The sequence below is a fragment of the Calonectris borealis genome, chromosome 2, assembly GCF_964195595.1.
Source record: "Calonectris borealis chromosome 2, bCalBor7.hap1.2, whole genome shotgun sequence".
Taxonomy (NCBI): Eukaryota; Metazoa; Chordata; class Aves; order Procellariiformes; family Procellariidae; genus Calonectris; species Calonectris borealis.
The window spans coordinates 76424273-76451685 of NC_134313.1; the positions used below are offsets into that span (position 1 = coordinate 76424273).

The window sequence follows — 27413 nt, forward strand, 5'->3', positions numbered from 1 at the left end:
ATTTGCTCCCGTCTGAAGGCCCTCTGTACTGTCAGCATATAGCTGGAATTCAATCCAGAGTATTTATAGCCGTATGGATAAGAGTGGGTTACAATAAAACTTTAAAACAAAATCTGACCAAAAGCCTTTTTTTTATTAAAGTGTTTGTCATATTTTGAAACTTTTGAGAGATTACTAGTTTGTGATATTCTTCCAGACTTGTTTATGGCTTTAATAGCTGCCATTCCTCATAACATTTATAACTGTATGGAAAAATATTCTGAGTTGCAAGTATTTATCATTTCAAAACCCAAACCAATCTGTCACTGGTAGTTACAGGGAAAATTACTGTATTTGTGAAACTTTCAGAAGAGTCCTGTCCTTAGCTCTAGGATAAAAATTAACTGAGAACACTCTTAGGGCTGGGAAGTCAAGCTGAAACACAAAACACTTTCTCTGTTGCTCCTTCCCTGTAAACCTACGAGCAGAGATATTTTGAGGTGATAGGACACTGTAAACATTTAGATTGTTGTTAAATGAAAAGATTCTTTTTTCCCCCTAGCTTCTTTCACAACAAAGACGACATTATTTTGTCCTCTGTCATCTTGTAAGAAGTGAGTAGTAAGAAATACATTATTGTCTTGTTTTTTAGATTGAAGCATTGGCAAAAAGGAATAGCACGAAAAGGAGAAAATGAAATGATTGCAATTACACTTGATTCTCAAGAAAGCACACTTCTCTTTCTTTGCAAGTAATTCTACCAATTGATTGCGATTCATTATTACATACAAATTTAACTTTCTTCTTCGCTATTGTCTTCCTGTATTGTTTAGATGAAGAGCACTAGGAAAACTATGTATAATCTTTCAACTATATGAATGTATGTGCAAACTTCATGACTGTGAAATCAAATAAATCAATATTTAGGAAGCTCAGAACAAAAGACTGAAGCCATTTATGGTTACTTGCATTAAGCAATTTACTTTGTGCTTAGCATTGTTTAGCTAAGATAATCATGGAAGCTTAACCTTTAAAAATTTATATTGCAAAGTATGTGGATCCCATTCTTGGTTCTTAATGCTTTTAGCTCTGTAAACAACATTTGACATTTACCAATAGTAATGTCATGGACGAATGTTCCCCCATCCTGCAAATAACAAAGGTTTAAATTGTTTTCTCTTCCTTTTTTTGAGGAAGGAGTTGAAGATTGGCAGCAGAGCAGTCTTTTTTTTTTTTAATGGTGAATTAAATGATATCACTGTAGAAACCATTAGAAGTTAAATGTTTAACACTGAATAATATTAGGCAAGCATTCAGATTTTTGCAGTGGCCACTGTTTCGTCATTTTATTTGAACTAAGCAAAAATACCTGCTGACACTGTTTAAGAACAACAGCAGATCACAATACAGCACTTCCCTTGGTAATGTCTTCTGAGTTGTTGTACCACACTAGTCCGAGTGGTCTAGAATTCTGCTTTTAATTTCAGCTGGTTCTTTAATCTTACTTCCTAGTACATGGTGATTTATATCTAAGCAATTAACAGCATAAAGCAAAACACAGTGTGAGTTTAACATAGTAATCAGAGGCTAACTTTAACATGTGAGGCTAAACTGCCTCTGAAAAATGTCACTGCAGGTTGTCTATGTGACTATGTGCATACACGGAATAGTCATGCAAGATGGATGTATACAGTAAACATATGAAACACGTGTGATGTTAAGCATTTGGTTCCGGTTAAGACCAATGGAAACTGAGGCTTCCGAACTCCACACGGGAAACTCTCACAGCATCCATTGATATCTATTTCACAGGGAAAACGTAGTCTTCCCTCCAGAGCTCTGAAAGTTTGGTTCCATAGGTGTGTTCAGAAAATGAGTCTTCAAAAAGCTCTGGCTCTTTTTTCATTTACTTCCTCTTTGATCCACATATTGGTTTTGATTCAGAACACTTTAACAGGGACTGTTTCTATTTTCTTTGTCAGTAGGCTGATAAACTGTTATTACTATGGAGCAGAACCTTTTCAATACACAATATTCCTAGTGGGTCATTAATTTTATGTTGAAATAAAAGAACTTTTTGCCTTTTTCTCCTGACAGTTATTCCTGATTTGTCTGTATTAGACCAAACTTTTACTCTTTTTATTACTTCTAAAACCAAAGAAAGACTGATTATTCCCAGTCAAGCTTACAGTACAGAATGTATCATTAAAAGAACAAAGATTTGCACAAATATGTTATAATCTTCCAAAACATTAGCATGTTACTCTCTGATTCTATGCTACTATGTGTTCTTTCTCCTTTGAAATTAATGGGGGAAGACTTCAGACTTATAGGCATTTTGAAACAAAATGTTAGGCCTGTAGGCCATGGATTGGTGAGATATTAAACCTACTTTTTTACTTCCTTCTACATTACTTCCAAAATGAGGAGAAATCACACAGCTGACCACACCGCAGCTACTTAATGCTGCTGTAAATAGATCATAATAAGCATGTGGTATACATGATTGTCTGTGCTGATAAATGAAAGGGTGTGTATTGTTCAGCATCAGTGGAAGCAGGGGAACAAGAAAAAAACCTTCCTGATTGCAGCTGCAAATGGTAGCAATTTTTCCTTCCTGCATTAATGAATGTAATTCATGTAACTTCATTCAACAGCACAATTCTCACATTCAGTTCGCAGACATAAAGTATTTTAATTAAGAATATCAATGAGTAATGACAATCCACTTGCAGAAAAAAGCAAAGAAAGATGCTTCTTTGGACATATAGAAGGAGCTGTGACGCTAATATAGTTTACCAATGTAATAAATTCACTTTCCTAAAATTTTTTACCAAAAGAATACCCTTTAAGCCATATTCTGTTTTATTTGTCTGTTTTCCCTTTCTAACCTTCCTTTACATGCAGTATTTGACTGCAAATCTGCATTTTACAGTCTCTAGTGATCAAATCACTTCATCCTCTATAAACATCAAAAATTAAAACAGCTTTCGGCAAATGAACTCCAACACAACATACACAAAACTAAAATAATTCATTGTCTGGAGACCAGAACAAATTTTAATGTGCATTTACAGAGTAAACAGAGGGCTGAAAGGGGTCAAACCAGTGGAAGTGAAGGTATGTATTACAAAAGCCACACAGTACTGACTTATGAACTAAAAAGTGATGTTTTGTCAAAAAAGGAAATAAAGATGTCTATTGGTGGCACGACATATAGATAATATCAAAAACTGGCTTGCATGAAGACCAAAGTATGTCTACTCTGAAGTTATTTCACACAGACTGTAAGCAATTTACAGAATTTAAGTTAGTTTTGCATATACAGGAGTTGCAAAATTAGAGAAAACACACTGAAATATAGAACGCACACATAAAAAAAAAGATGTATATATATAAACCTCCAAGCAGTCATCAGGGGTTGGCCTAAGTCAGTAATTGCCACCATTGAACAAGAAATAAACAAAAAAAGACAGGGAAAAAACCCACAGGGGAAAAAGAATAATAAAAAAAAAAACAAACAACTCAAAAGAAAATTACCCTCATTTGTTTTCCAGAAACAACATCCTCTAGTCTGCTTAGCTGCTTTGTAGAATTTCTTTTCTCCTCCCTATTCCTCATGAAAAAAAAAAAAAAAAACAAAACAGAAAAAGCTTTTTGATAAAGTTTGTGGGGTGTTTTATTGGGGTTGATGTTAAATCACTGTGTTTTGTTTCATTATTTGGCCTCTGTTTGCTTCCAGGCTGGAACGGTTCTTTCAGCGTAGGAACCAAATGTCATCCATGGTTAATTCTGTAATATTGATAACTCGCAGGCCAACCCCTGAGAAGTCAAGGATGAGGCTTCTCCTTGCCGAAAGAAAAGGAAACTAGGTGTTGCTGTTACAAAACGTTTGATTACATCACACCAGTTCTCTTCAAACAAAAGATCAGTGATACGCCAAAGAAAATAAGATATATCAAGAAAACATGTGGTATCCTCTTCTTTTTAGAATATTTATTTATTTATTTTATTTATTTAGTATTTTTGTTTGTACTTCCTGAAGAAGGTGCTCCTTGTGTAGAGATTTAGAGTACATTGGGTGCAGAGTGGTGGTTGGAGGTTAGGGTCAACTTTGCTGTCCGCTCCGTGGATTTTACAGGCGATTTGCTCTTTGCTTTAAGAAGAGAAAGTGATATTGGAAAAAGTCAGCACTTTTAGATTAAAGCAAAGCACCCTTCACAAAGCCACAAACAAGAAGCAGGACAGAAAGTCCATGGCTTGTAGCTATCCTCGCACCTGCGGAAGAAGTTATAAGATATTCGCTCATCTTGCAGATTTCCAATGCTCCTTATAAGGCTGTTTTAAACACATACATTTATATATTTAATTAGCTCGCCAGGTTGGCTCTGGTGCCCATGAATGTCTTGGCATGCACTGCAAATAACAACACATACAAAGTATTTCAGTCCCAGGGAGGTTGTTTTGCTTTGCTTTGCTTTTGTTTCTCGTCTGTCTTTTTAAACAACGTTATCCAGTGAAACTATATATACCAAGAGGAACAAACCCAAACGCCCACCTCAGAGTGGTCTTTACAAAATCATTTCCAGCATCACATCATTGACTGCTAACAAAAAAGTCATCTAGTGGCTAAAGAGTGTTTTCTTGTAAAATAGAGGAGATACTGGCAGATGGCTGTGCTATTTACAAGGGGGAAACAGAATGCTGAAAGGTTTGGAGTATTCATTTTTGAGAAGTATTTTCCCAGATTATTTTTTCTTTTTAAAAAGCTATGAAAACAATGGTACATGTCATAATTTCTAAAAACATGACTTTATATTTTAAGTATGTTATCAGAATAAAAACATTCAGAACTAGACTAATTAAACTATGTCCGCACACCAAGAACATGAGCATTTAGATGTCTTACGTACCAAGTCTCAGTCCTTGATAACTATCGTAAAGAATTACATTCAGAATTTGAAACATATTACTTGAGGTGAAAACCATAAATTTAATTTTGCTACACTATAAATAAAAGTTCCAATTATAACAGGTTAATGCATGATTAATAGCTTTTATAGCTGTGTTGTATACTTTAAAAGGATGAATGTTATTGATGGTTACAGGCATCAATTCTATAACAAAGTAATAATGATGTTACAAGCAGCCCATAAAAATGCTGGTTATTTTTTAAAAATATATTAATAACATATAAGCTATTTTTGCAGAGAATTTAATATTAATATTATTCCATTGCAGCCCCAAAAAGCACATTTATCTTCTCATAAAGGATATACACAATGAAAGCAAAAAGAACTCAAGGCAACCACATGCTAATTTTTTAAAGTTTTCAGATGTTTATCAGTAAAACATTTCTCTGTATCTGCTAACTATGTTTATTCCTGTCTTTAGTAAAATTTTCCCTTCAAAAACAGGGATTAAACTAAATCCCAGATCTCTGAACACTACTTCCTTTTGTAAATACAGTGTGAGGTGTTGCATACATAGTAGTTGCCATAAAAGACTCAGTCCTCTGTCACATACACAGAGCTTCTAAGTAACAGTGATATTTCAATTATACATGTGTGAACTGAATTCCTAACTGAATATTAACTTTTAAATGAAACATGTCTCAAAGACATTACTAAGATTTTCAAAGAAGTCCAAGGGAACTCCGAGCTTAGTTCCTACTGAACGTAGACAGGAGTGAGAAGCCTACTTTTCTCTTGCCTATCTGATAATGCTAGCCTACCTGTACTACGCTGCAGTAGTTTGCTGGGTTCCTCAAAACACTTGTTCTGTATTAGGAACAAGCAAACACACAAGCAAATTTGCTGTAACTTCTTCTTGTGGGTTGTTCTCATACAGGTACTATTTACAAGCTTGTGCCCAAGGGTCGAGTTCAATTTCTGGTTTTGGTTTTAATGCAGCATAGCTTTCTTCTCTCTTTTATATAAGGTGTAAAATTTGTTATTTGACAGATTTTTATACAGGCTTTTCTTTCCCTGACTAGGTTAGCAGAACTTAGTTGAAACCTTTGTTAATGTTAGATCTTTTCATGATATATTGAATTATTTTCACTTATTTTATTCCATTTAAATATTTTTTTGATTGAACTAGAGAAATACACGGCTCAAGACAATTTTAAAGAGGTCTTTGGATATACATTTCCTCTGCACAAAATATGTACAATGCAAATAAGGATAAACACTCAGAAGAGTCTCATGGATGTCTGTTAAAAAAGTTTTTTTAACAATTAATGGTATTATAATTTGAGAATTTGAAAGCTGTAATGTGTGGAAGAGAAACAGTATGATACAAAATAGGTTTGACTTAAACTCTTTCACAGTGGGAAAAGCAGCACTATAATATTTGCCGGCAAAACATTCTTTGATTTTTGTTTTGTTTTGCTTTTTTTTTCAATATGATAGTCTGTAGATCCCCAAGTTAGGGGTCATATATGACATACACATGGTAACCTTTTTATTTGTAATGTTCAGTCTCTGTATAAATCATAATCTCCCTCCAATTCATATCACATGTTCTACATGCATGTTCTTCTGTAAACAGCAAGTTTGTTTTTCTTTATCTTGCAAGGGATTTAGGTTAGAGTACATGCAGTAAGTACAAGCTAAAGCAATCCTCAACACATGAGAAAAATTTAGGGGCAATACAACTAAAATTTCAGCTTCTAGGTGAAGAAAGAGGCTGTTAGGATTGTTGGAAATCACTGTCATAAACAGTGTCCTCTGCATGGTTTCGGTAACAGAATAGTATATCCTAATGTCATATCAGGTCTGTATTTACTGGCTTAATAGTTTCCAAAATGCTGTATAACCCAAACTGATACATTTTCAGTAATATATCACCCCTAATAAAATTGACTTGCAATATACAGTGACATATATGACTATTAGGTACACTCTCATCTTTTCAGTGATTCTTTATGAAATACAATTGTAGTTTAAATATACCCAGGTTTCTTTTTTTTTTTTTTTTTCTGGAGATGTGTAAAAGAACTGTATTTGTTCTCTCATGAACCCAAATACTTCTTTAAATTTTGGAAGAGTGAAAGCCGCAAATGTAGAATAACAACATAGCAAAACCGAAAGCAGCCTCCTTAGATTTGTTCCTTTTTCTATTCTGTCATATTTGCTCATATTCTATTAATTTGGTTTCCATCTTGATAAAGGATAAGCCACCAGAAATAGTAAAAAAATTCCATTTTGACTGTGAATCTAAAAATCATAGGGTGTTTAAATCAGAGATGTAGTTTCACTATTTTTAGACTTAAGTCAGAGGTGAAGTACAGATCAGAATCCAAATCCAAATGTCTTGAAAGTACAGAGTATCCAAATTCAGAGTTTTCATGCAGATGTGTTTTTGGTGTACAGTTCTGACCAGGGCTGAAATAGTATCGCTGGAACTGTGAGCATGGTAATATAAATAAAAACCTGTCGATCTAGCTGTGGATTGGCTAAATCGATTACTCATTTCCCTGCCATTTCTAACATTATTTTCTAATTAACATAATGAGAGCTAAAAGAAATTTTATTGCAGATCAAGAACACTGGGCAAAGCTGGACTACAATTATGTTACCCTCAAAGACAGTAACATGGAAGAACGGTAGTATGCATGCATATATTATTTCTACTTCATTAGTTAAACTCTAGTTGATGTGTGGGTCAGGGATTCTCACGTTTTGACCTATCAGCCACTGGGATTCAGTTAAATTGTTCCTGTGAAATGTAAATGCCCATGTGTTGTCTTTTGTTTCCTGCCACTGACATACATCCAAAAGAGCAAATGTCCATTAAATACTTAGCCTTCTCCTGGAAACAAATGGTGTATTGCCTAACGCATGTGATCATGAGATAAGTTTCTGTGCAACAGCATGAAAGAGTAGTTCATGCCATTAAACTCTTTGAAACTGTGATTTATTCAAATATGTGGCTTACTTAAATGCTAGGAAAACAGAGAAAAAACAATAGTGATTAACAATTGTGATCTCGGTGTTTAAAATAATAAAATAAACTCTGTAACAAATGCTGAACCATATTTCATGGCTCATAGTATATGGACCAAATAGCTAAACACCAATATTTTTCTGTTAATGAGATTAATTTTAGAACATCTAATTATAAAATAAAGCCAGCAGAAGTTATAAATTGTTAGTAAACCCTAACTGACCAAAAAAGTAGTTACTCACTGCATGCCTGAATGACTATAATTCCTTGCTTTCACTAAGATATTGATCAGAAAAAAATTGTGTAAAAATACATGGGATTTTGGGACACCAGCAGAGAAAAGCAAATGCTGGTTTCATAATTTTGCCCATTTATTTTTTCACAACTGGACAAAACACTGATTTGTAAATTAAGCAGCTGCCTCAGGCCCTACGGTGCTAGCACCCCCTATTTGTAAGAGTACCTTACATGGTTAACCACCTTGAGTCTCAAGAAGTTTACATCTGCAAGAGTTGAAGTTTAACAAGTTTGGAATTCGTTGTGCTTGCTAAGGTTTGGGAGGTCTCTGGGATGTAATACCTCCTGCACTCTGAGCCTCAATACCTGTCAAAGCCTCTGAAAACTGGATTCTTACAGTTATGCTTACAATGAGTAGTGTAACATCATATAAATGACGGAACATATCTGTGAACTCAAGAGCACTGCTTTAATATTTTACTGAACATATAAGTTTAGCGAGGGTATCCTTGAATTTCCTTTAATTAGTAAGCCACTGATCACAAGAGAAGACTAATGTCCGAGTAGAGTCCTGGTTTTGTGCTGACCAGTACAGGAGAAATACAGTCAGTCACACAGAAGTCCATCCTAGATTCTATGTATTACATGATGCCAAACTATCGCTGCATATATATGGGAGGTATATATTCAGCTTGTGCTGAATATGAGTTAATTTTGTTGTACTACAGGTTTCTGAAATCACAGAGGTGTTGAAACCTTGAAAGTTTCATTTCCCAGGAATTTGTGCTGATATTTTCCATCTATAAGTGCCTGGTTTGCTGTTTTGCAATGCTCAGCTTTGCTTTATAGTGTTAGATTTGAAATAGCTTTCTTGTCAGCCCCAGTTGAAACCACATGAAATCATAATTTTGCATTATTCCCATGTAAAGTAAGTAAAAGTTCATGAAATACCTGCCTTCATTTTAGTGGGGATATTAATGAACCATAAGATTTCTTGGAAGAGGTTTGCAGTTTTACATCCATAAAGATAGGTGAAACCAAGTATGGTTGATTTTATTTAGTTTTATTTGAATATGTCTCACATGGGTTTTATATACATACTTCCTCTCTGGCCTACCAATTGCTATCATTTTTATTCCTCTGAATTACAGAAATCACAGTTACCTATAGCTCTCCTATACCGCTGGAATATATACCCACACTCAGGAAGAAAATTTCCCTTCCACAAATGTGAGGTCCTTCTTTTCCTCCTCAAGAAAATTACTTCTGATGTGTATTTTAAGCTTCAATCACCTGCATTTGATTTTGGGGAACTGAATGACAAAAGATGAGCAGTGAGTATCATATGGAAGCCTCAATGTAGATACTTTTGCTTAGGCTTCCAGTCCATCTTTCTCCATTGGCTGTAGAGTAGTCAGCCTAAAATAATGTGACTTGCTTATCACTGTCTTGGGCAAACATACCACACAGGGCAAATGAATTCATCTTACACGCCAGAAAAAAAGTTCTGAATTTCTGACTTTTTGCATTTTGGAAGAAAACTACTGCTTCCAAATTGATGGAAATTTAGAATAGGCTATGTATTGAACTTCCATGAAGTCTACTTAGACTTTGTGTCCAGCGTGTAGCTCTGTTCATCTGCTGTGTGTTCCCTTTCTGCCAATGATGCCCAGAAGAGCAGCTGAGGAAGAGAGATGGGATCCTAGATGGATGGTTATTCCCTAGCTTTCACTAGGTAAGGTGCACAGGGGAACAGAGGTGTTCAGTCCTGTCATAGGGCAAAAGAAAGTGATAACTTTCCAACCCTGAGTAGAGGAGAGAATTCTGCCAGAGGTTTGAGCCACAATAACTCCTGGAGTTCTTTCTGGGCTAAGGTCACAGCCTTTAACTTGCTGCCAGCTATACTTAAAGCCATGTTCTAACGCAAATTTGAGATGGAAATACTTGGGAGACGAAAAACCTGAGGAGACTTCCATGCTACCATGAGGTAGCATGTAGTAAAATGATACTTGGCTTCAGGCAGTGGTCCAGAACAAGCCATAGTAAATCTATAAAAGGGCAATAGATAGCAATATGAAGGGAGAAAGAAAGAAGAGTGGGACTTTGAATGACTTCTGCAATTTTACAATGCCAAGATGGACAGACAGAATTATGGGTACGCTGGTGTGAACAAACATGGGATTTTACATTCAGGCCACTTTCTACATCATCCCTTACATCAATCCATACCTAGGGAAACATTTAAACCTTGTTCTTTCTCTGCAATATGGTTTTCTTTTTAATTCTTCAAACAGTGCTCTTGTTCATCTCTGATCTTTTAACCCCTTGATTAGAACCAGGCTTCCTAATTGGACCATCATGCACTATGAAGAAGCTAAAATGATCTCTAATGTCATTCTCTAAGATGAAAATGAGATCATCAAAATGATCTGATCCTTTCATCCTTTTACCTTGAACAGGCAGGAGGGAGGGGTGAGAGCCCTAAACATGTAACTGAAATGGGAAATGCAACAACATATATAGATTTTCATACTGTTCTGATGAAAAGATCCAAAAATCATGGTTGAGTTTGAACACAGTTTTTCAGGAAGATGAACTGGATAGTGTAGTTGGCTCAGTCTACGTTTAGTGTAATTTTTGCTCTCTCCTATGTCCTTTATCCTGTAATTCACAAATTCCATTCTCATCAGTGGGTTTCCTTCTGGTTTAATATGTAGATTTGTTTAAATTGTGTTAATAAGTAGTTCAGGACTAAATAATATTTTACATACTAGCATGATTAGGAAATCTTGATACAGTTTTTCATTGGCTTCATAAGTGTCATTAATTTCTGTAGCAGTGATCTTAAGTTTTGTTCAAATGCTTATGCTTCTTGGAAAATTATTTAGGCTGCTTTGGTCTGAAAGTAAGTCCAGCTATCTGGACAGACTATCCCACCAAAAATTCAGATTCTGAAATTTTAATTTCCCTAGCATTTTCATGTGATACTGTCATAAACAATTTTAGAGTAGTAAAGGAGGGGTAAGTTAGAAACCCATTCGGTGAAATGAAGTGTAGATGAATTGTCTCTGCAGGTGATATGTGGGGTAAAGCGTGTCAGAGTCAAAATGATTTTTGAACCTAAGGCATACAGCTTTCAGCTTTAGATATACCCAGAAGCATATTCCTCCTTCTAGCAGCTTAAAAATTTTTAGTGCTCAGCTACTTCAAATTTCATGTGTTCAGCCAAGGATATAGTGAGTTTTTGATGTCTCTAAATTGTTTAGTGGCTGTACAACTATGACTACTTCCATCATTATATATTTAGTATATTGTGGAAACTTTTTTGTCTTGATACTCAAACTTCCCTGACTGACTTTCTTTTCTTAGGAGAATGACATTCTGCCTATCTGGGGCTCTGAGTCACAAATGTTCAGGCATCAGCCATTTGTAGCAGATATCCTAATTCTCTTCCTCCTTTTAGTTGGTGTTTGAGCCTGCAAAGTTTTAAAGTTTTTTTGTCTGTGGGTTTGGTTTTTTTTTTGTTGCATTGAATATGTCTTCACATGTATAAGTAATGCATTGAATTCAGCTGTTTCTATTTCAGAGAGAGAGTATTTTTTGGGAAAACGGTTGCTAAGAGAGGTGTTTGCAAATAGTCTATGAAACACCAATGTTAGCTATTCAAATAAAACTAGTGTGAGAAGCAGTCCAATATCCAGTGCCCACTGAAACAGTTAAAAGCTGAGAGGGAAGGGGGCAAGCTCAAGCAAATGCAGCCCTAAATTGGTTAATTGATATTGTTTGAGAACCACTGGCACCATGCTTTATGACTGCTCTTATCAGCACTGGGCACCTTTTTTTCTCATCCTATCCCTGAAAACCACGGATATAAAATGTCTTAGAACTTTTTTTAATGTGTGACAGAAAAATATATAAACCAGTGCATTTCTATTTATCTGTATGAAATGGCTGATTCCAAAGCAAATGCAGTTTTTTTGTCTGTCCTGCGGTAACGATTCTCATCCATTTACTTGCATATAGTTATGCCCCATCCAGAATGAAGGTGGGAACTTAGGCTGTTAACAAAAATTCTTCTTGAATTGACTCTTTTGTTAGTAACCGGCTGTTGTAACTAAACACGGCTTCAGCACAAATTGCTCAGCATTTTTGTAATATATATAAATAAATGTGTGTATATTTGATATATGCCACATTATAATTAAACTGTTAACAGAGCCATTTCTGAAAGATACCATAAAGTTGCAACAAGAGTTTTATTTGAAGAAAAATATAATTAAACTCGTCTTTTTCCTCCTGTGCTTTTTGCATCCTGTTCATCCTTTCATCTATCAGAAAAAAATCTTAAGTGGGATGATACTTAATATTACGCTATCATCTTCAACAGCACTGTCATACCAAGAAAAACATATACAAAGAGGGTTATTATAACATAGACAGAAGGAAAATTATCATTCTTTGTAAATATTTCAGCATAAGATATTCAATCCCTTTTCTCGCTTTTCACACCTGACACTGCTTAGGCTTATGTTTGACATACAGTCAACCTGATCTCCTTCTATTTATATCATTTATATAAGAGCTATTTTCATGGAACTTAGCTAAGCTCCATTTATCTGTACCCATCCGACTGGATGAGTCTGTTTTCTTCTGTCTGATTCCTACATGGTAAGTGTTTTGAGGCAGGGACCATTCTTCTGATCCTTTGTTTGCCTGGTGGATAATGCAGTTGTTATAGAGATTAGAACAATGCCTCTGACTAACAGAACATACCTCTGTCTAAGGGCTATGACTCACGAGCTCTTAATGGTTTTAGCTGGAACAGTTTAAGATGATAGTGCCTCCAGCTCTCTACTTCCCCCTCTTATGGAAATTAAACCCCCAAAAGTAGGAGTGATACAAGCAAACCCCATGCCAGCTCTTCATCTATCTCAATTTAACAACCTGATGTTTTAGCTTATCAGCTGTCATAAAGGCTTAATTTAATGTTCAACACTATGAACTGGGAGAGCTGAGGAGCAGGCACCTATTTCCTTCTGCCATCCAGGTTTGGGGCAATAACTTCTGATTGGGGCAAGGCAGAGACTTTGGGTGGCAACATTTTAAAATGTAAGAGCTAAACCAGAGTTCACAAGTCAAAGCCTTCATCCTTCCTGTTACTGTGATACAAATAAAAAAATACAACATTATCACCCCTACAACCACAGTGCAGTACTTCGAAAATTGTGGATTGTGAGAATGAAACTTGAAGTATTTGTGCCAAATCCTGTATTAATTCTATCATCTCCTTCACATTCCATATTGATGAATTTTTCTACTTTTATTTCGTATTTTTTTATCTTTCTCATTACAGTTCTGAGATGTGGGATCGATCATAACCATGAAATGTCATTCATCGTTATTCAAAGACTCTTCAGGTATGAGATGGTCACTGATCAGTACATATTGTATGCGTGTGAATAATTCAACAGAGTACAAAATAGGTAATCGACCTGTTATTTTGGCAGAGTTTCAGACAGGCACAATGTTATTAGCCATATTCTCAAACAGTATTATTCTACTAAAGGGCTTTACAGTATCTAAATGTCTAGCTCTTTGTGAGACCTACTGCTAGTTCTTGGCTTCATAATTGATTTATTATTGCTCCTTGACAAAACGTCTTGCCCTTTTAACTCTTTTTTCAGTTGCACAGAATGAACTGGAGATGGATACTATCTTCTGTAGTCATGTAGAAGTCACTTCTCTAGTCACTTCTATAGCTCTATGGCTGTGATCTCGTGGCCAAAAGCCTCAGTCAGTGTCACAGGCAACAGCAGCAGCTGAGAGAATAACAGCAGTAGAAACAGGCAGCAGATGTAGCATCCAGATTTGCTATCTGTATTTTTGTTGCCGTTGATGAACACACAGATCGTATGTATGAAGTGCTGGGAATGCTGGCTGTGGCAGTTAACTTTCACATTTTTATTCTCCTCAGAACATTAGGCAGCTTTGTTCCAAGACAGTAGCATTTGTCAGTAGATGGGGGAACAAACTTCAGTGAGGTGGATCAGACTGGAACACCCACACACACACAGGATAGCAAGTTGCACTGCCAAAAGGTATGACGGCAACTTCCTTATGATAAGGTAAAATGAAGGGTTTGGGACAGAGTCTTCTCTTCACAAGGCCAGCAGAAAGATTATCAGCTACTCTTCAAATGACATCCATCTTTATCACCAGCAAAGCAGGATTAATTGATTATTGGTGTAGCTGTAAAGAAGGTTATGTGTCTGGAATATCTTTGAAGCTCATGAATTATTTAATCAAACAGAAAATCCCTGTCCAGAGAATAAGAAAATACAAAGAACGTTGAGCTTTCTAACTAGTCTGCCCTAAGGTTTCAAAGATAAACACTAGAAAAAAGTTGATCAAATTTAAAGAAAAAAACACAAAAAACCTGAAGCAGCAAAATCCACCACCAAAAATGCCCCTGAATCTGAATGAGCTGAAAATAGCAGTTTTCAAGTATTTTCCTTCCCTTCATTCTGCTCCCAGACAGCTTCACTGTCCTAAACTTGCTTAGGTGGTACAAGCTGGGTAAAGCTTAGATTCTTCTTATAATTCACTCTCACTTTATGAGTAGAAGAGAGTTCATCTTCATCCTCATGCTTGAGCCAATTTTTTTGCTATTGTAAATGAATGCCATTCTTTTGGCTTCAGCAGAGTTGTATCCATTCCAACCAGCAGATAATTCTACCCATTCTTTTTAAGTGATGCAAAGGATTTTCATAATGAAGTAGGGCACCATAGACAGGAAACTTCCTGCTTCTCATCTGAAACAGGCGAAAATGTCCTCTGCTGTGCTCTATAAGTGTCAAGTAACAAATGGGTTCTGTTCTGAAGCAAAGAAATCCCATCAGTTATTTCAAGAGCAGGCCCTGTCACATATGCTGCAATCTCTGATGACCCAGTGCAACTGCCTGATTGTGTAGCAATGAAAAACAATTTGAGTGAGCTGACAAACAACTCATAAACAGCTTTCCCCGCCCTCCCCCCTCCCCCCATTTTCTTTCCTTCCTTTCTTTTCTTCTCTTTCTTTACTAACTGTGTGGCCCATCTGCAATCTTTCCACTGGTTAATTACCAAAGTTATGTCAGGCATGTAGAACAGAATGACTGTGATTCTGCTACTCAGAGGACTCCTGTAGGGTCCCCTACCAGGTCTTTATATATCAGTTTTGTTCTAAAGGTGAGATGAGTTTTGAAATAGCCAAAAGAAAGGAAAAGACGTGATTAAGTGCATACATAGCAATGGCAGATGGACAGCAAAATATACTGGTAAGGTTACTAAAAGAATAGGAAAGATCTCAGTATACATGTGTGTAGATAAACAACAATGTAGACGGAGAAAGGGCAAAATGAGTTTCTTAAACTTTGTGCATTTAGTTCCTGCTGTGTCTGTCTTCATTGTTTCTGGAGGCTTCATAGGAGGCAAATATGTAGTGCAGCATCCAAAGACAGTTTTCCATTTTTTCATGCATATAACCTGTACAGTATCTGAAAAAGAACTGCTCAAGAGTAGCCCAGGCTATGTTTGAACAATAAAAATGGAAATCTGCCATGGAGTCCCCTTTCCTGTAGTAGGCTATTTCTAATCTGCCATTACCTGCTCTCTCAAATTCCTTCTTACCCCTGCTTGTGATTAGCCAAGGTTATTTAACATTTCTTTCCAAACACCATCACTTTTACAGGAATATGTTTACAGTGAGATAACATATGTATAAGGACAGAATCCATGATTATCTCAACAAATCTGGAAGACCATGATTTTCTTCTATTATTCAGTATTAGTGCTTAACCATGGACATAACTAAAGGTGAAAAGAATATCTCTGTTTTCAGAGAGGATATGTTTAAAACTAAGCATACCCAGTATTCAGTCTGGCATGGGCATGTGGGATTGAACAACTGCTAAAACTTGTAGAACAACAAAAATGAACACATATTGGTTGGTGAGTGCTTTCTTTTCGTAGTTTCTGAACCTGTGTTTTTGTAACAGGAATCGAAATTAATAGAAAGGTGACAGTGGTGTAGTATCAGCAATTGGCAATGGCAGTGAGGGATGTTACAAAAAGTAGACACCATTTTGCCTGTGACAGGAGTTAGAACTGCAGATCCACTGAAAACGGTTTGTTTATTACTGGGTTCAGTTGCACTAAGCACTAGGAACAGGAGTTTAAATACTTGTATGCATTTGGTTCTATCAGTAAGTATGCACATATAAGAAATTAGGATGTGGTTTTTTTGAAAGAAACATAAAGCAGTAGTGAGTTCATTCTGCATTGGAAATCCTGGCCTAAAAAAAAAAGGGGGTTAGCTGCTGTTAAGACCTTGCTTTGTCAATGAAGTTATTTGGAGCAGATTAGCACTTCTCAGAAGATGCTTACAGTTTCAAGGTCAACAACTAACTGGCTAATAGGACTACATCAATTAACATGATTAGAATTTGTTCCATTATTTCAGAGAAGCTAAAAAATTGGAGTGGCTTCATTTCAGGAAGAGAGAACCAAAGTGTAAGTTTCAAGTAAAAACAGAGATTGTAGTGTATACAGGTGTAAAATGGGATAGTCCTTGCATCACCTTTTTGCAATAATTTCTGAGAACAGCTGAATAAGGTTCAGAACAAGAAGAACAAAACTCTCATTTGGCTTTTGTTTTAATGTAGTCCTAAGGAAACAAAGACTTGACTTTTTGCTGTGCAAAATCACAGTAATGGTTGGAGCCTCCCAGCCTTATGGGTACTCACAATTTCTAAAACAGCAGTTGCAAAAGCCGAAGTCTTTCTCTTAGTGAAGAAAGCAGTAGCGTTGGCTGTCACCTTGGTGGAGGCTAGAGCAGACTTTTTGTCCCTTCATTTTAAGACAAGATGTAATATAAAAGAAAAAAAAAAAAAAAAAAACCCACAGAAGTTGGTTTATATCCCAGAAGATTTCAAATTGGACATAAAATTTGTGCTTACAATAGATTGATAATAAAAGATTCCTGGATTCTCTAGGTAAAAATGGAGGCTGAAAGGAATGTCATTGGTTCATCAGTATCAACAGACTGAAGAAATATGTTTTTGTTCTCTTCTTTTGCATTCACACCTGACGATCAGCTTCTCAGTGTGGTTTATGATGCCAAGAATCCAGGCCATTCAGTCTTAGGTAAGAACCACCTTCTCCTTTGTGCTCCTTTTTAAGTCACTCACTGCAACTCTGCCATCATCACAGGAACAGTTTTGGCATGTAGTTAGGTCAATAGTTGAATTTGTTACTTCAGGAAAGAACAAAAAGTTGCTAAAAATATGCAGAGTGTGTATGTAAGCAGTCAGAAAATGGACATAAGATCACTTCTTCATTTGTAGCTATTCCCTCTTGAGTTTTTTGAGCCTGATCTTCTTGAGTCTGAAAAGCAACTAATGGCTTTGAGTGCTTTAACAGGGCATTGGCAGAACAGGAAGAGTTTGGGAGATATACACGTTCTCAGCACATCATATTCTGCAGCCCTTTGTGTTGCTATAAATGTTGAGTGACTTGAATGCTGGTAGCAGAGTTTTTGTCTAGATTTATATCCATGAAACAGTAAGATTTGGTGCAGCCTGTAGATTATTTAGCTTCCTTTTACCTGAATTCATTGCAGCTCTTGGATCTCAGTTAATTGCACCATTGTTTAGAGTTACAAGGCGCTCTGATAACTCTGTACTTTTATCTTTGGACTAAGATATGTTGTTATGAATTATACAGAAAAAAAAAATGTCTGTCACTCCACCTACATAGGACATTTTCTGGATATATGCAGATTTGCCTGTCAAATTACTCAGATTCCTGTTAAGCTGTGACAGCTTACTTCATTTGCTGCAGCCCATGAATACGAAATGACAGGGTCAAGCTGTGTTAACTTTGACTTTTGCTTTCCTGACTTTTTTGACTTTGAGGTAGACATTTAGTGCTTCTCAGTATATTATCTGAAGACTGTCTGTGGGAGATATTCTCTTTAGCTGTTTCTTCCTATATCGAATCTCCATTATGCTAACAATAACAATTATCTTTTTTACACTCACATAGCATTTTTCAGAGCAGCGCAAAATGCTGAATGGACCTCATATCACTTTAATTTGTCAGCCCTGGCTATATAGCTCCTTCATAGTTATCACAGATATTCTTTTGAGTAAAAGAGGAGAATGGCAGAAATATCTGTTCAGTTGGGAAATGCTGATATTTTAAAATAGCAGTGACTGTAAACTGCTTTTCTAGAGCTACCTATCTATTTTTAAGAAATAAATTAAATTCTGCAGTGTGCTTCAGGATAGAAGGAGTTAAGTAAAGTGCTATCTACCTTTCAAAACTAAATTTTGGGGACAAGGTATTCATAGGATCAGAGTCAAGCTTTCTTATATTAGTAGCTGAGTTCTTCAGAAATAGCTAATACAGATTTCCCAATAATTTCGCAGTGTCATGTTTCCCTCTCCTGTAAACGTATTTTGCAATAGTCTGTGAGCATGGCAGTAAAATATATTGCTTGCCAATAACTATGCACCAGCTCTCTAATATTGGAGAATATTTGATACAATTACCTATGGTTAATAATACTTCTCTCTTCAAACAGTGTTGCTGAAGCCAATGTATTACTCAACATGAACAAACACATCACAATCATCTCTATGTCTTTCAAATACAAACATGTGGTTAATAATGATAAATTTGTATTCAACCATGTTTCTGTGTTTTAGCCTGGATGGATACATTGCTTACATGTAATGGAATCACACAGCAGTCTTGTGCATGCATATATAGTTAGCATGATGTTGAAGAAAGGAAGAGTTTCTCCTTTGACAGTATAAGGAGATTGTGTTGATTCGATATCATAAAAAGAAAGACTATTACTGTCTATGATACCTCCTTTCTGCTTTTCTGAGGCCTCACAACTGATGTCTCCCCTTCCTCAGCTGAAGTTGCTCCTCAAAGTTACATAGAGCTAAAAAGCTCCACTACCTTGTGCTCCCGTGGGTATTTCTATTGGTGTAGAGTGAGTGTAAAATGGAGTGAAAATCCAAATCACACCATAGATGGAAAATCAGCTGGAAAAACTTGAGATTTTCTCAAGTAAAGGAAAGTTCTTGGTTCTCAAGAGTTAAACTGATGTTCCTCAAAAATATCACCAGTAATTACTGTGTAGCAATTGACCATTAAATTGAAATTAAGCCTAATATGGATTCTTGGTAGACTCTTTGTTTCTTCAGTAGATGAGTTTCACCTCTGATGAATACAGCATTAATCTGTGCGTCATCATAAAACAAATGAATTAATAAAATAAATTATATTTTAATCTGTTTAATTTTTAAATTATTTATGATTGGGATTGTCTACTTGATCTGCAGTAATCTTTGCTCAAGAAAAGAATTAGAGATTAAGTTTTTCTACCTTTTTTTTTTTTTTTTACAGAGACCTTTCCATGTAATAACCTACTAGCTCTCAAGTAACAAATGTTCAGTAATCAGGCAAGACATTGCTTGGACTAAAGACATAAACAATATTATAGATTCAATTACATATCCAAAGTGATTTAGTGGATTAGCTGTTGTGCGCACACTTTGGCCACAATGCAGTGTCGTGTAGTCTGTAGCTACATATTTCATAAATTTGTGACTATTTTAACTTTACATAGAAGTTGAACAGAAACCCGAGTTTTCACTTTATGGACAAGTCTGCTGTTTTGAAATGTATGAGTCAAGTGGAAAATAAGTGGTATATACATTTCTCTGAAAGGAAAGCCATGGTAGAATGATGACTTTAAATCAGCTGAAATATTTCTTTTCTTCTAACAGCTTAAACATCTTTTGGAAGAGCTAAAAAATGAAAGTGGCTCCATTTCAGGGAAAGAGAACTGAATGTAATTTTTAAATAAATTAAGAAAAATGTATACAGAGGTAAAATAGTGGTAGTATGTACATAATCTTTTCTAATAACAATAAGAATTTTCATATGAATAATCATATTGTTCCAATCTTTAATGAAATGTATTTTCTTTATCAAAATGTTTTTCTAATAGTGTGCTGATAAGATGAAAGTGATTTCACAATAGGTGTGCTATGAAATTTGTTGTATTCCCAGTTTTGGTTTTGATGATGTGGCATTTGCTAGCAGAAAAATGATGCATCAGAACAAACTAGGTTAGCTTCCATTACATATTTTAAGCTAGGTTGTGATCTCCTGCCTTACACTGGGCCCTCAGTGTAAACACAAGTAATCCAGAAACCCTTGAACTTGCAGAGTTTGTTTTCCAGAGAATTTTTGATCATTTACATGTCTCATCTTTTTATCCTGTCCATCTCTCTATTGCCATCATACAGCAGTCAACAGCTGCACCTCCTGTATATTCATATACCTTTACATAACCGTGAATTTTACTGTATCAATGTAGAAAATGCAGACTTATATTCCTTATAGGTTATTTATACAGTGCTGTACAAAATCTCCCAAACAAAATGTGTAGTATGTTCATTTCTACGTGACAGACAATTGAGGCATTGCCATTTTAATGCTTGATTAAAAGCCAATGGTCAAGCAGCTGAAGATGACAAACCACATTCTCTGACAAACCCATGGTCTTTCTAAAGTCTACATCAATCTGGTGTATTTAAGGTCTGCTTAGATTTAGAAGTCAAGTTCCTTATGAAAATAAGATTGATACTAAAACTAGATTAATATCACCAAATGTTAGAGAGAGAAAAGTTAGGTGACTGGTGCAAATTAACTTAGAAAGAAACACTTCTGGATGGGTGTTTTATTTAATTTATCATGCACAGCCATCTTAAAATGAGATGAGTCATTCACTGACATGCCCCTTTCTCTCCACAAACACTACAGGGAAAACTAAGCTTCGATTAGAGAGCTAACCTTGGGTGGATAAAACCAGCAGATGTAAAATCCACGTATAGGAATTTAAGGCTTTTTGCTGCTTCTGCCCAGAAACTTATTATTCAGCTTTTAGGAAGTAAGGAGATAGCAGGAGGAATAGAGTCAGAAAGAAGGAGGAATAAATGAGCACCACACTCTTCCTAGTCACAACTCCTGGTTACCTTGTTGAGTTAGCCTCCTTTTACATGCTGGTAAGCAATCAAATCAAAGCTCAAAATGCTTTACCATACCTGATTGTGGACTTTGTTTGGGGATTTTGGCTGCTGCTTCAGGGCTGGAGGTGGCACGCACACGCTGATTGGCAGAGTTATGGATGCTACTTGGAACAGCTGCTGAGATGTTTTTGCGAGGTTTCATGTCTTGCAACCACATTGGAGATGCCTCAAAGGCTTGCATTCGCCGAGAGTGGCTGTTAACGTTGACTTTGAGAAATGCCTGGGCCTTGTATTCCTGAAGGTCTCCATAGTTGGCATCGGTCACCCTGCACTCATACAAGCCTTCATCCTTTTTCCTCACTTTTGAAATCTGCAGCTTGTGGGAGATGTCATTCCCTTGTACTTTCACTGTCTGCAAATTTGCCAGGGGAAAAAAAAAGCAAACAAACATATTGTCAGGTATTATTCTTTCTCTGGGAAAACTCTACTGATGTAGAGCCTGTCCACAGAAGTCAAGTGCCAAATTAATCATTGGTGTGATTGTGCTTACTGCAGGGAAGTTGCGTCAAGGATGAATATGATTATTTGTATCTATGAGGATGTCTGACATCTTCTTTCCAAAACTGTTTAGATGGTTTGCTCTGAAAAGCTAATTGGCCTCAGACAAACAACCCAAACTACTGTCCTCATTCCTATTAATTGCTTAAAATCATGAACATTCTTAATGAGCTTTCTTACATAAACCTAATATCTTTGCACTTCGTTGGTTAAACCTTTCCAGTTAGTTGGCTTTATTGAATAATTCAGTTTTTGAACTAGTGCATTAACAATTTTGTTGGAGATGTTTGCCAATATTTAAACTTCTTTAATAATGATTTATTAGATTATCTTGTAGTCTTCACTATAAATGACTGCGTCCAAACCTTTGTTTATTAACCATAACAAGACATCTTGTGTCAGGTAGTTTCTTTTGTCTCATTTATATAAATGTGTACTTATTAGAAGTCATTTCTGCAGCATGTATTCATGTAGCACATATTCAAGATCATTTTAAAAGTTGCCAGATAAAATAAGACTCCTGATTTATTTTTAATTGCTTTTAATATCTGAGGGTAACATAACATATTTCTGTCTCACATAATTAAAACACACATGAGTAAATTATGCATCCAGAAATGTGTGATAGGTATTAAGATGCATTAGGTAAGGTAACACAGATTCCTCTCTGTGTGTTCTATCACTTTAGAGAATTTATATTTAATTCATTGACTATTACTTTCTATCTGGATTAATACTTGTTGCCCCGCAGGAAGCCAGTTAAAAGGGATTCAGTGGGACAGAAAACTATGAAGAATTCCTGAACCTGGTTTATTTCCACCGTTACATAAACATTGATGCAAATGTTGCTTTGTGTCATATCAATGACAGGCAACAAGGAAACATCAGGGTGATGAATATATGGTAGATCACAAAAATGGAGAATTGTTAGATTGAAAGTAGGCATGTGTTATTGGTGATTATACAATGCATTGCTTCTGATAGCTTGGCATGCTTTAGTCACCAGTGTTGGCAAAGCACCTATTCTGCCTGCTTGATAAATTGAAGAGCAATACTTGTGAATACATTATTGCTTTAAGGTACTGGATGGACTTTACAGCCTGTTGTGTTGTATCCAGCTCTGAATTTATACTTGGCAAACTGAGTTGAACGTATGGATTGCATACTTTCAGGCATAACATATGCAATATTAATTACACAGAAAGTGTTGGATAGTTATTTAAACCATATTCAATAATAATATATCCCTACTGAACAGCTTGTGTTCTGCAAAAGGATTAAAGAAGTTTCATATGAATGGAAAGAAGAACTGTAGATCATATTCTGCCTTCATTTGCTCCCATGCAATATCTGCAAAGTTAACAGTGTTGCATAGCACTAATGAAAAACAGAATGTGTTTTGGGTTTTGCATTTGAAATTCAGAAATTGTTGCAGTCATCATGTATGCATGTTTTCAGTGTATGCCTGATTATCATTTGAAACCAATAGAAGTCGTGTATTTCAGCACAGTTTAAAAACACACTTAGTATATTTTACCATTTCTTTAAAGAATTTCCTAAATGCACTTAAAAGTTTGCTCTCTTCTTCATGAAGATACTTTCCAGTAGTACTAATGGAGACTGTGTGTGTGCCTTCAAGAAAGAAAAAAAAGAAGGCTACATTTGTAACAAGTGTATTTAGACTGTCAAAGTGTATTTAGACTGTCAATCTAACGCTGACTTTTTTTTATTGCAAATATAAAATGTTTTATGCAAACTTATGAAAACACTGTATGAATACGCCATTGTGAATTATTATCATACATAATGAGAGAAAGAGATTTTTAACTTGGAAGATGGGACAAGCTTTACAGCCTATACTGTGTCACAGATCTTATGGATTACTACAGTAATTTTGAATGAGCCAGTATTGATAAGGAACAAATTGGTTGCTAGCACTATGTCTAGTGGAATAGTTTCCAAAGACCACCAAAGCCTATACTGTGTCACAGATCTTATGGATTACTACAGTAATTTTGAATGAGCCAGTATTGGTAAGGAACAAATTGGTTGCTAGCACTATGTCTAGTGGAATAGTTTCCAAAGCGCCCGGGGTGGGTTCCGCCTCAGGAAGGACCCGCGTCCTGCGGCGCCACTTATGCTTATGTGGGCCTCTTTTGTAAGATAGTCTACAAATGTAACTGAAGATATGGTCCATGACACAAATTGTTTATAGTATATGGTGAGAAGTATCGTCGGAAATGTAAGTATGATTAGAATATGTATCGTTTTGAATATAACATACCTGAATTCTCATTTATAAATGCCCTTCAGCTATACCTAGCTGCACTTTGACCTGATGCAATTACTTGGTTAGTTATCTGTAGGCATCAAAGAGCAGTAGAATAAGGGATTTAACAGAAGTGATTCACCTCTATCTGTTGCTGGTTTAAGCTTTGCTGCACTTACAACCTTGGCTGCAGCTAAAAGGTACTTCTGAAGCGATTGTGTCTGAAAAAGGGAAAACCCCTTTGGACTCATAAGGAATACTCCTGCTGCAGTATCTGCTAAGTATCTGTGTCTTTCCACTGCAGTGAGCGCCACGCCATGACCCCACCACCATACATTTCTTGGGAGACTGAGAGAGGAGGGTCTGAACTCTTCTGAGGTCAAGGGCTGCGGCTGGGCCTGACTCAGGATATGGGTCTGCGGAGGAAGGCATCCTTTCCCTGGACAAGGTCTGGAGCAACGTTGCTCATAATTTTGTTGAGACAACGTTCTGGTTTAATCTCCAAATGGCAGATCAGTAACCCTGGTGTCAGAACCCCTTTCCTAAGAAAGAGTTTCAGTGGCCAAGAGTGGAAAGTACTCCCAACAGGGAGGCCTTGTCTAAAGACTTTCTGAGTTTTTCTCTGCCAGTGGGTATGAACCTGGGAAAGCACCCATTTAAATAGTTGCACACCCCACTGAAGGAAAGTGCAGCTTCATGGCCAAATTTCAGCCTCAAAATCAGCTTTGGAGCACTAAGGCAGATTCAGCAGTTGCCCAGGGTAAATGAAAACAAGAGGTAAAAGGATGGGTGCAGGCTGTCGCTCCACGGGGCGGAAACCGAGCCTGCCGAAGGTCTACTGCCTGGGCCTCGCTTGCCGATGCCTTCATGCCCAGGGGTCCCCAAGGGTGTAGGCTGCGTGGGGCAGGGCTGTCCTGGCACCCTCTCCCAGGGCCGGCAAGGAAGGAGCTGCGGGCTGCCGGCCGCCTGCCCGCTTCAGCTTGCGGTGCGGATGGGGAGGGGATGCGGGGGCAGGGGGGAACAGCCTCGCCGCACCTCGCCGTGCCTGCTCCGAGGCGGCGGCCGGCAGCGCCCGGGGTGGGCTCCGCCTCAGGAAGGACCCGCCCGGCCGGCGGGGGCTGCCCGCGCCCTGCGGCGCCACTTACGCTGATCTTCGTGCCGTCGCTCTCCAGGTCCCGCTCGGGCAAGAGCTCCACCTGCAGGGAAAGCAGCGCCGCCGTGGGTCGCCGGCCCCCTCCCCGCCGCCGCGGGCGCCCCGCTCCCCGCCCCGCTCCCCGCCGCGGAGCCCGTGGAGCTGCGCGCCGCGTGTGCCACCTGCGGGCCGCGCCGGGGAGAGCCGGCACGGGCCGCGAAGCACCCCCCGAGCGTGGCAAAGGGGCATTGCCCTACGGACCCCCCGCCCGCCACCCGCCCGACTCGCGTGGGCGTCTTGTCGGGGCGGCTGAACGCCGAGACCGGTGCGGAGGTGGCAGCGGAGGAGGGGGGGAGCGTCCCTGAGTGGCAGTGTGAGTGGACGTGGCCCCCTCTGTCCCGCTCAGAAGGCTGAAATTGCGCGGTTGTCTGATTTTTCTTTTGCTTCTTTGGGGCATTGACTCCCCCCTGCTCCCCCCGCAAGTGTGTGCCCTCCTGTGGCAGCTGCATGCAGAGTTAGGGCTGCCAACTCGACTGCACCAGCTGTAAATTGGAGGGCACGTGTAGGATCTTGCCATTTGGGAAATAAAAAATCCCCACAAGGACCAGACTCTGAATAGCTGCTTTCCAAAGGGAAAATGAGAGACAGAAAAAAAAAAAAACAACCCCCAAAAAAAACCTTAGACTTTGGAAATCTCTGGGATTTTGTGAATGTCCCTAGCTGCATCCTGAGAGTGACAGGCACCAAAAAGCACCATCCCTTGAGGTGGGCATTTTTCTCTGCAGGTTCCTGCACTGTTATTTCATGATCAAAATTAAGTCCCTGGGGAGATCCAGAACCTCCCTCTGCTCCCTCCTTTCCCCCCGCCTTTTCTCTCTCCTTCCCTCCCTTCCTCTCCACCCACACCCCCTTCTGTGATATTCCTGGGTGGTTTGGGGACCCCATGGCAGAGGATCAATACCTGAGTGCCTGTCACCTCAGCTCCAGCCTCTTGGTCCTCAGCCGCCCGCAGAAACCACCACTGGATTTCGAGGTACACCGAAGCGGAGCCACTTTGGAAAGCACAAGACATCTCCACATTCTGCCCTTCAGTGGCCGTGACATTTCGGGGAAACTCAGTGAATTTTGCTGCAAAACAAATGCATAATGTGTTGGGATCTCCTGTGACCTACTCATTGTTTATTCTCTGCTTTTTGTGTTTTTTTTGTGCTTTTTTCCTTCTGTCTCTCTCTTTTTTTCCTTTTCAGTTAATTTCTCTGTTTTCTTTTCCTCATCCCCCCTCTTTTCTGGTTTTCCAGTTTTCCCACACATTATCTCCCCCGGTCTCTCTCACACCCAAGTATGCCTTTCCTCCCTTATGCACAAATCCACCTTCTTTACACTCTAAGCTCTGCTCATGGGAAATGCTATAGACCCCCCTGCTTGCTCCCATGGGCTAGTAAAGTTTTATGTAATTAGGTCCAAATACCCTTGGGCAGGATGCAGTATTTCACCAGACTCACTGAGGGATTTTGTGCAAGACTAATTTGGAAGAGGAAAAAAAACCCAAACTGATTTATTGTATTTTGTAGGGCTGAGCTGGAGACATGAGAATTGTTAAACCTTCCACAACTGGCTGGAGCAGCTGTTGGAACGGGCACTCTTCTGAGGTGCGGGTTACAACCACTCATCGAAATGCCCATTTCAAAGGCTTTACCTGAGTTAGTTACTCTTTCTCAGAACCTCTGCTTACATAATCAGACCAAGAAGCAATATATCTTCTGTTTTTCAGTCCTGGCAGACACTTTATAGAACTAACCTTCACCTTTGTATCCCAGTCCTTTAACAAACAGAATCTGCCCATTTCAGTGTACCACTGCTAGGTTTAAAAACTAATCCTGATGGACTTGGTCCAGGGCACCAGCATTTCTTTAGGTCTCAGTCTTTACTTCCTTCTTATCATTTCCTATAACTCACTTTAAAATTGTGCAACATAATGAAACATGAGAGTCAAGTGAGGGGGACTACAGACAAACTATGTAATAAATAAAACCTGTGTTTCAAGAAGAGGAAAATTTGAAGAGGCCCTGCAACGTTGCTTTCTGTTATGCATTGTAACAGATTTTCTAGAGCATATTACGACGCGAAGGAAATATTGCTTGCTGTCTCCTCCCCTCTTTCTCTCTCTTTATCCAGTCTTCCTAGCTAACCTGGAATT

General features: G+C 37.9%; 1 protein-coding gene across 3 annotated transcripts in view; it reads right to left on the reverse strand.

Annotated features, from left to right (window-relative positions):
* Positions 1-1310: 1310 nt before the first annotated feature.
* The window catches only part of VSTM2A (V-set and transmembrane domain containing 2A), a 28139-nt gene continuing 2036 nt past the window's right edge, over positions 1311-27413 (reverse strand). The window contains exons 2-5 of one of the 3 annotated variants that reach the window (XM_075142374.1): positions 26178-26344; positions 25230-25280; positions 21333-21669; positions 1311-4135 (exon numbers count right to left, since the gene is read on the reverse strand). In XM_075142374.1, coding sequence (XP_074998475.1) covers positions 4047-4135; positions 21333-21669; positions 25230-25280; positions 26178-26344 — 644 coding nt within the window. In that variant the 3' untranslated portion in view covers positions 1311-4046. Of the gene's footprint in view, positions 4396-21332; positions 21670-25229; positions 25281-26177; positions 26345-27413 lie in introns of all 3 variants that reach the window. The other 2 variants (XM_075142375.1, XM_075142376.1) reach the window with 2 other exon arrangements.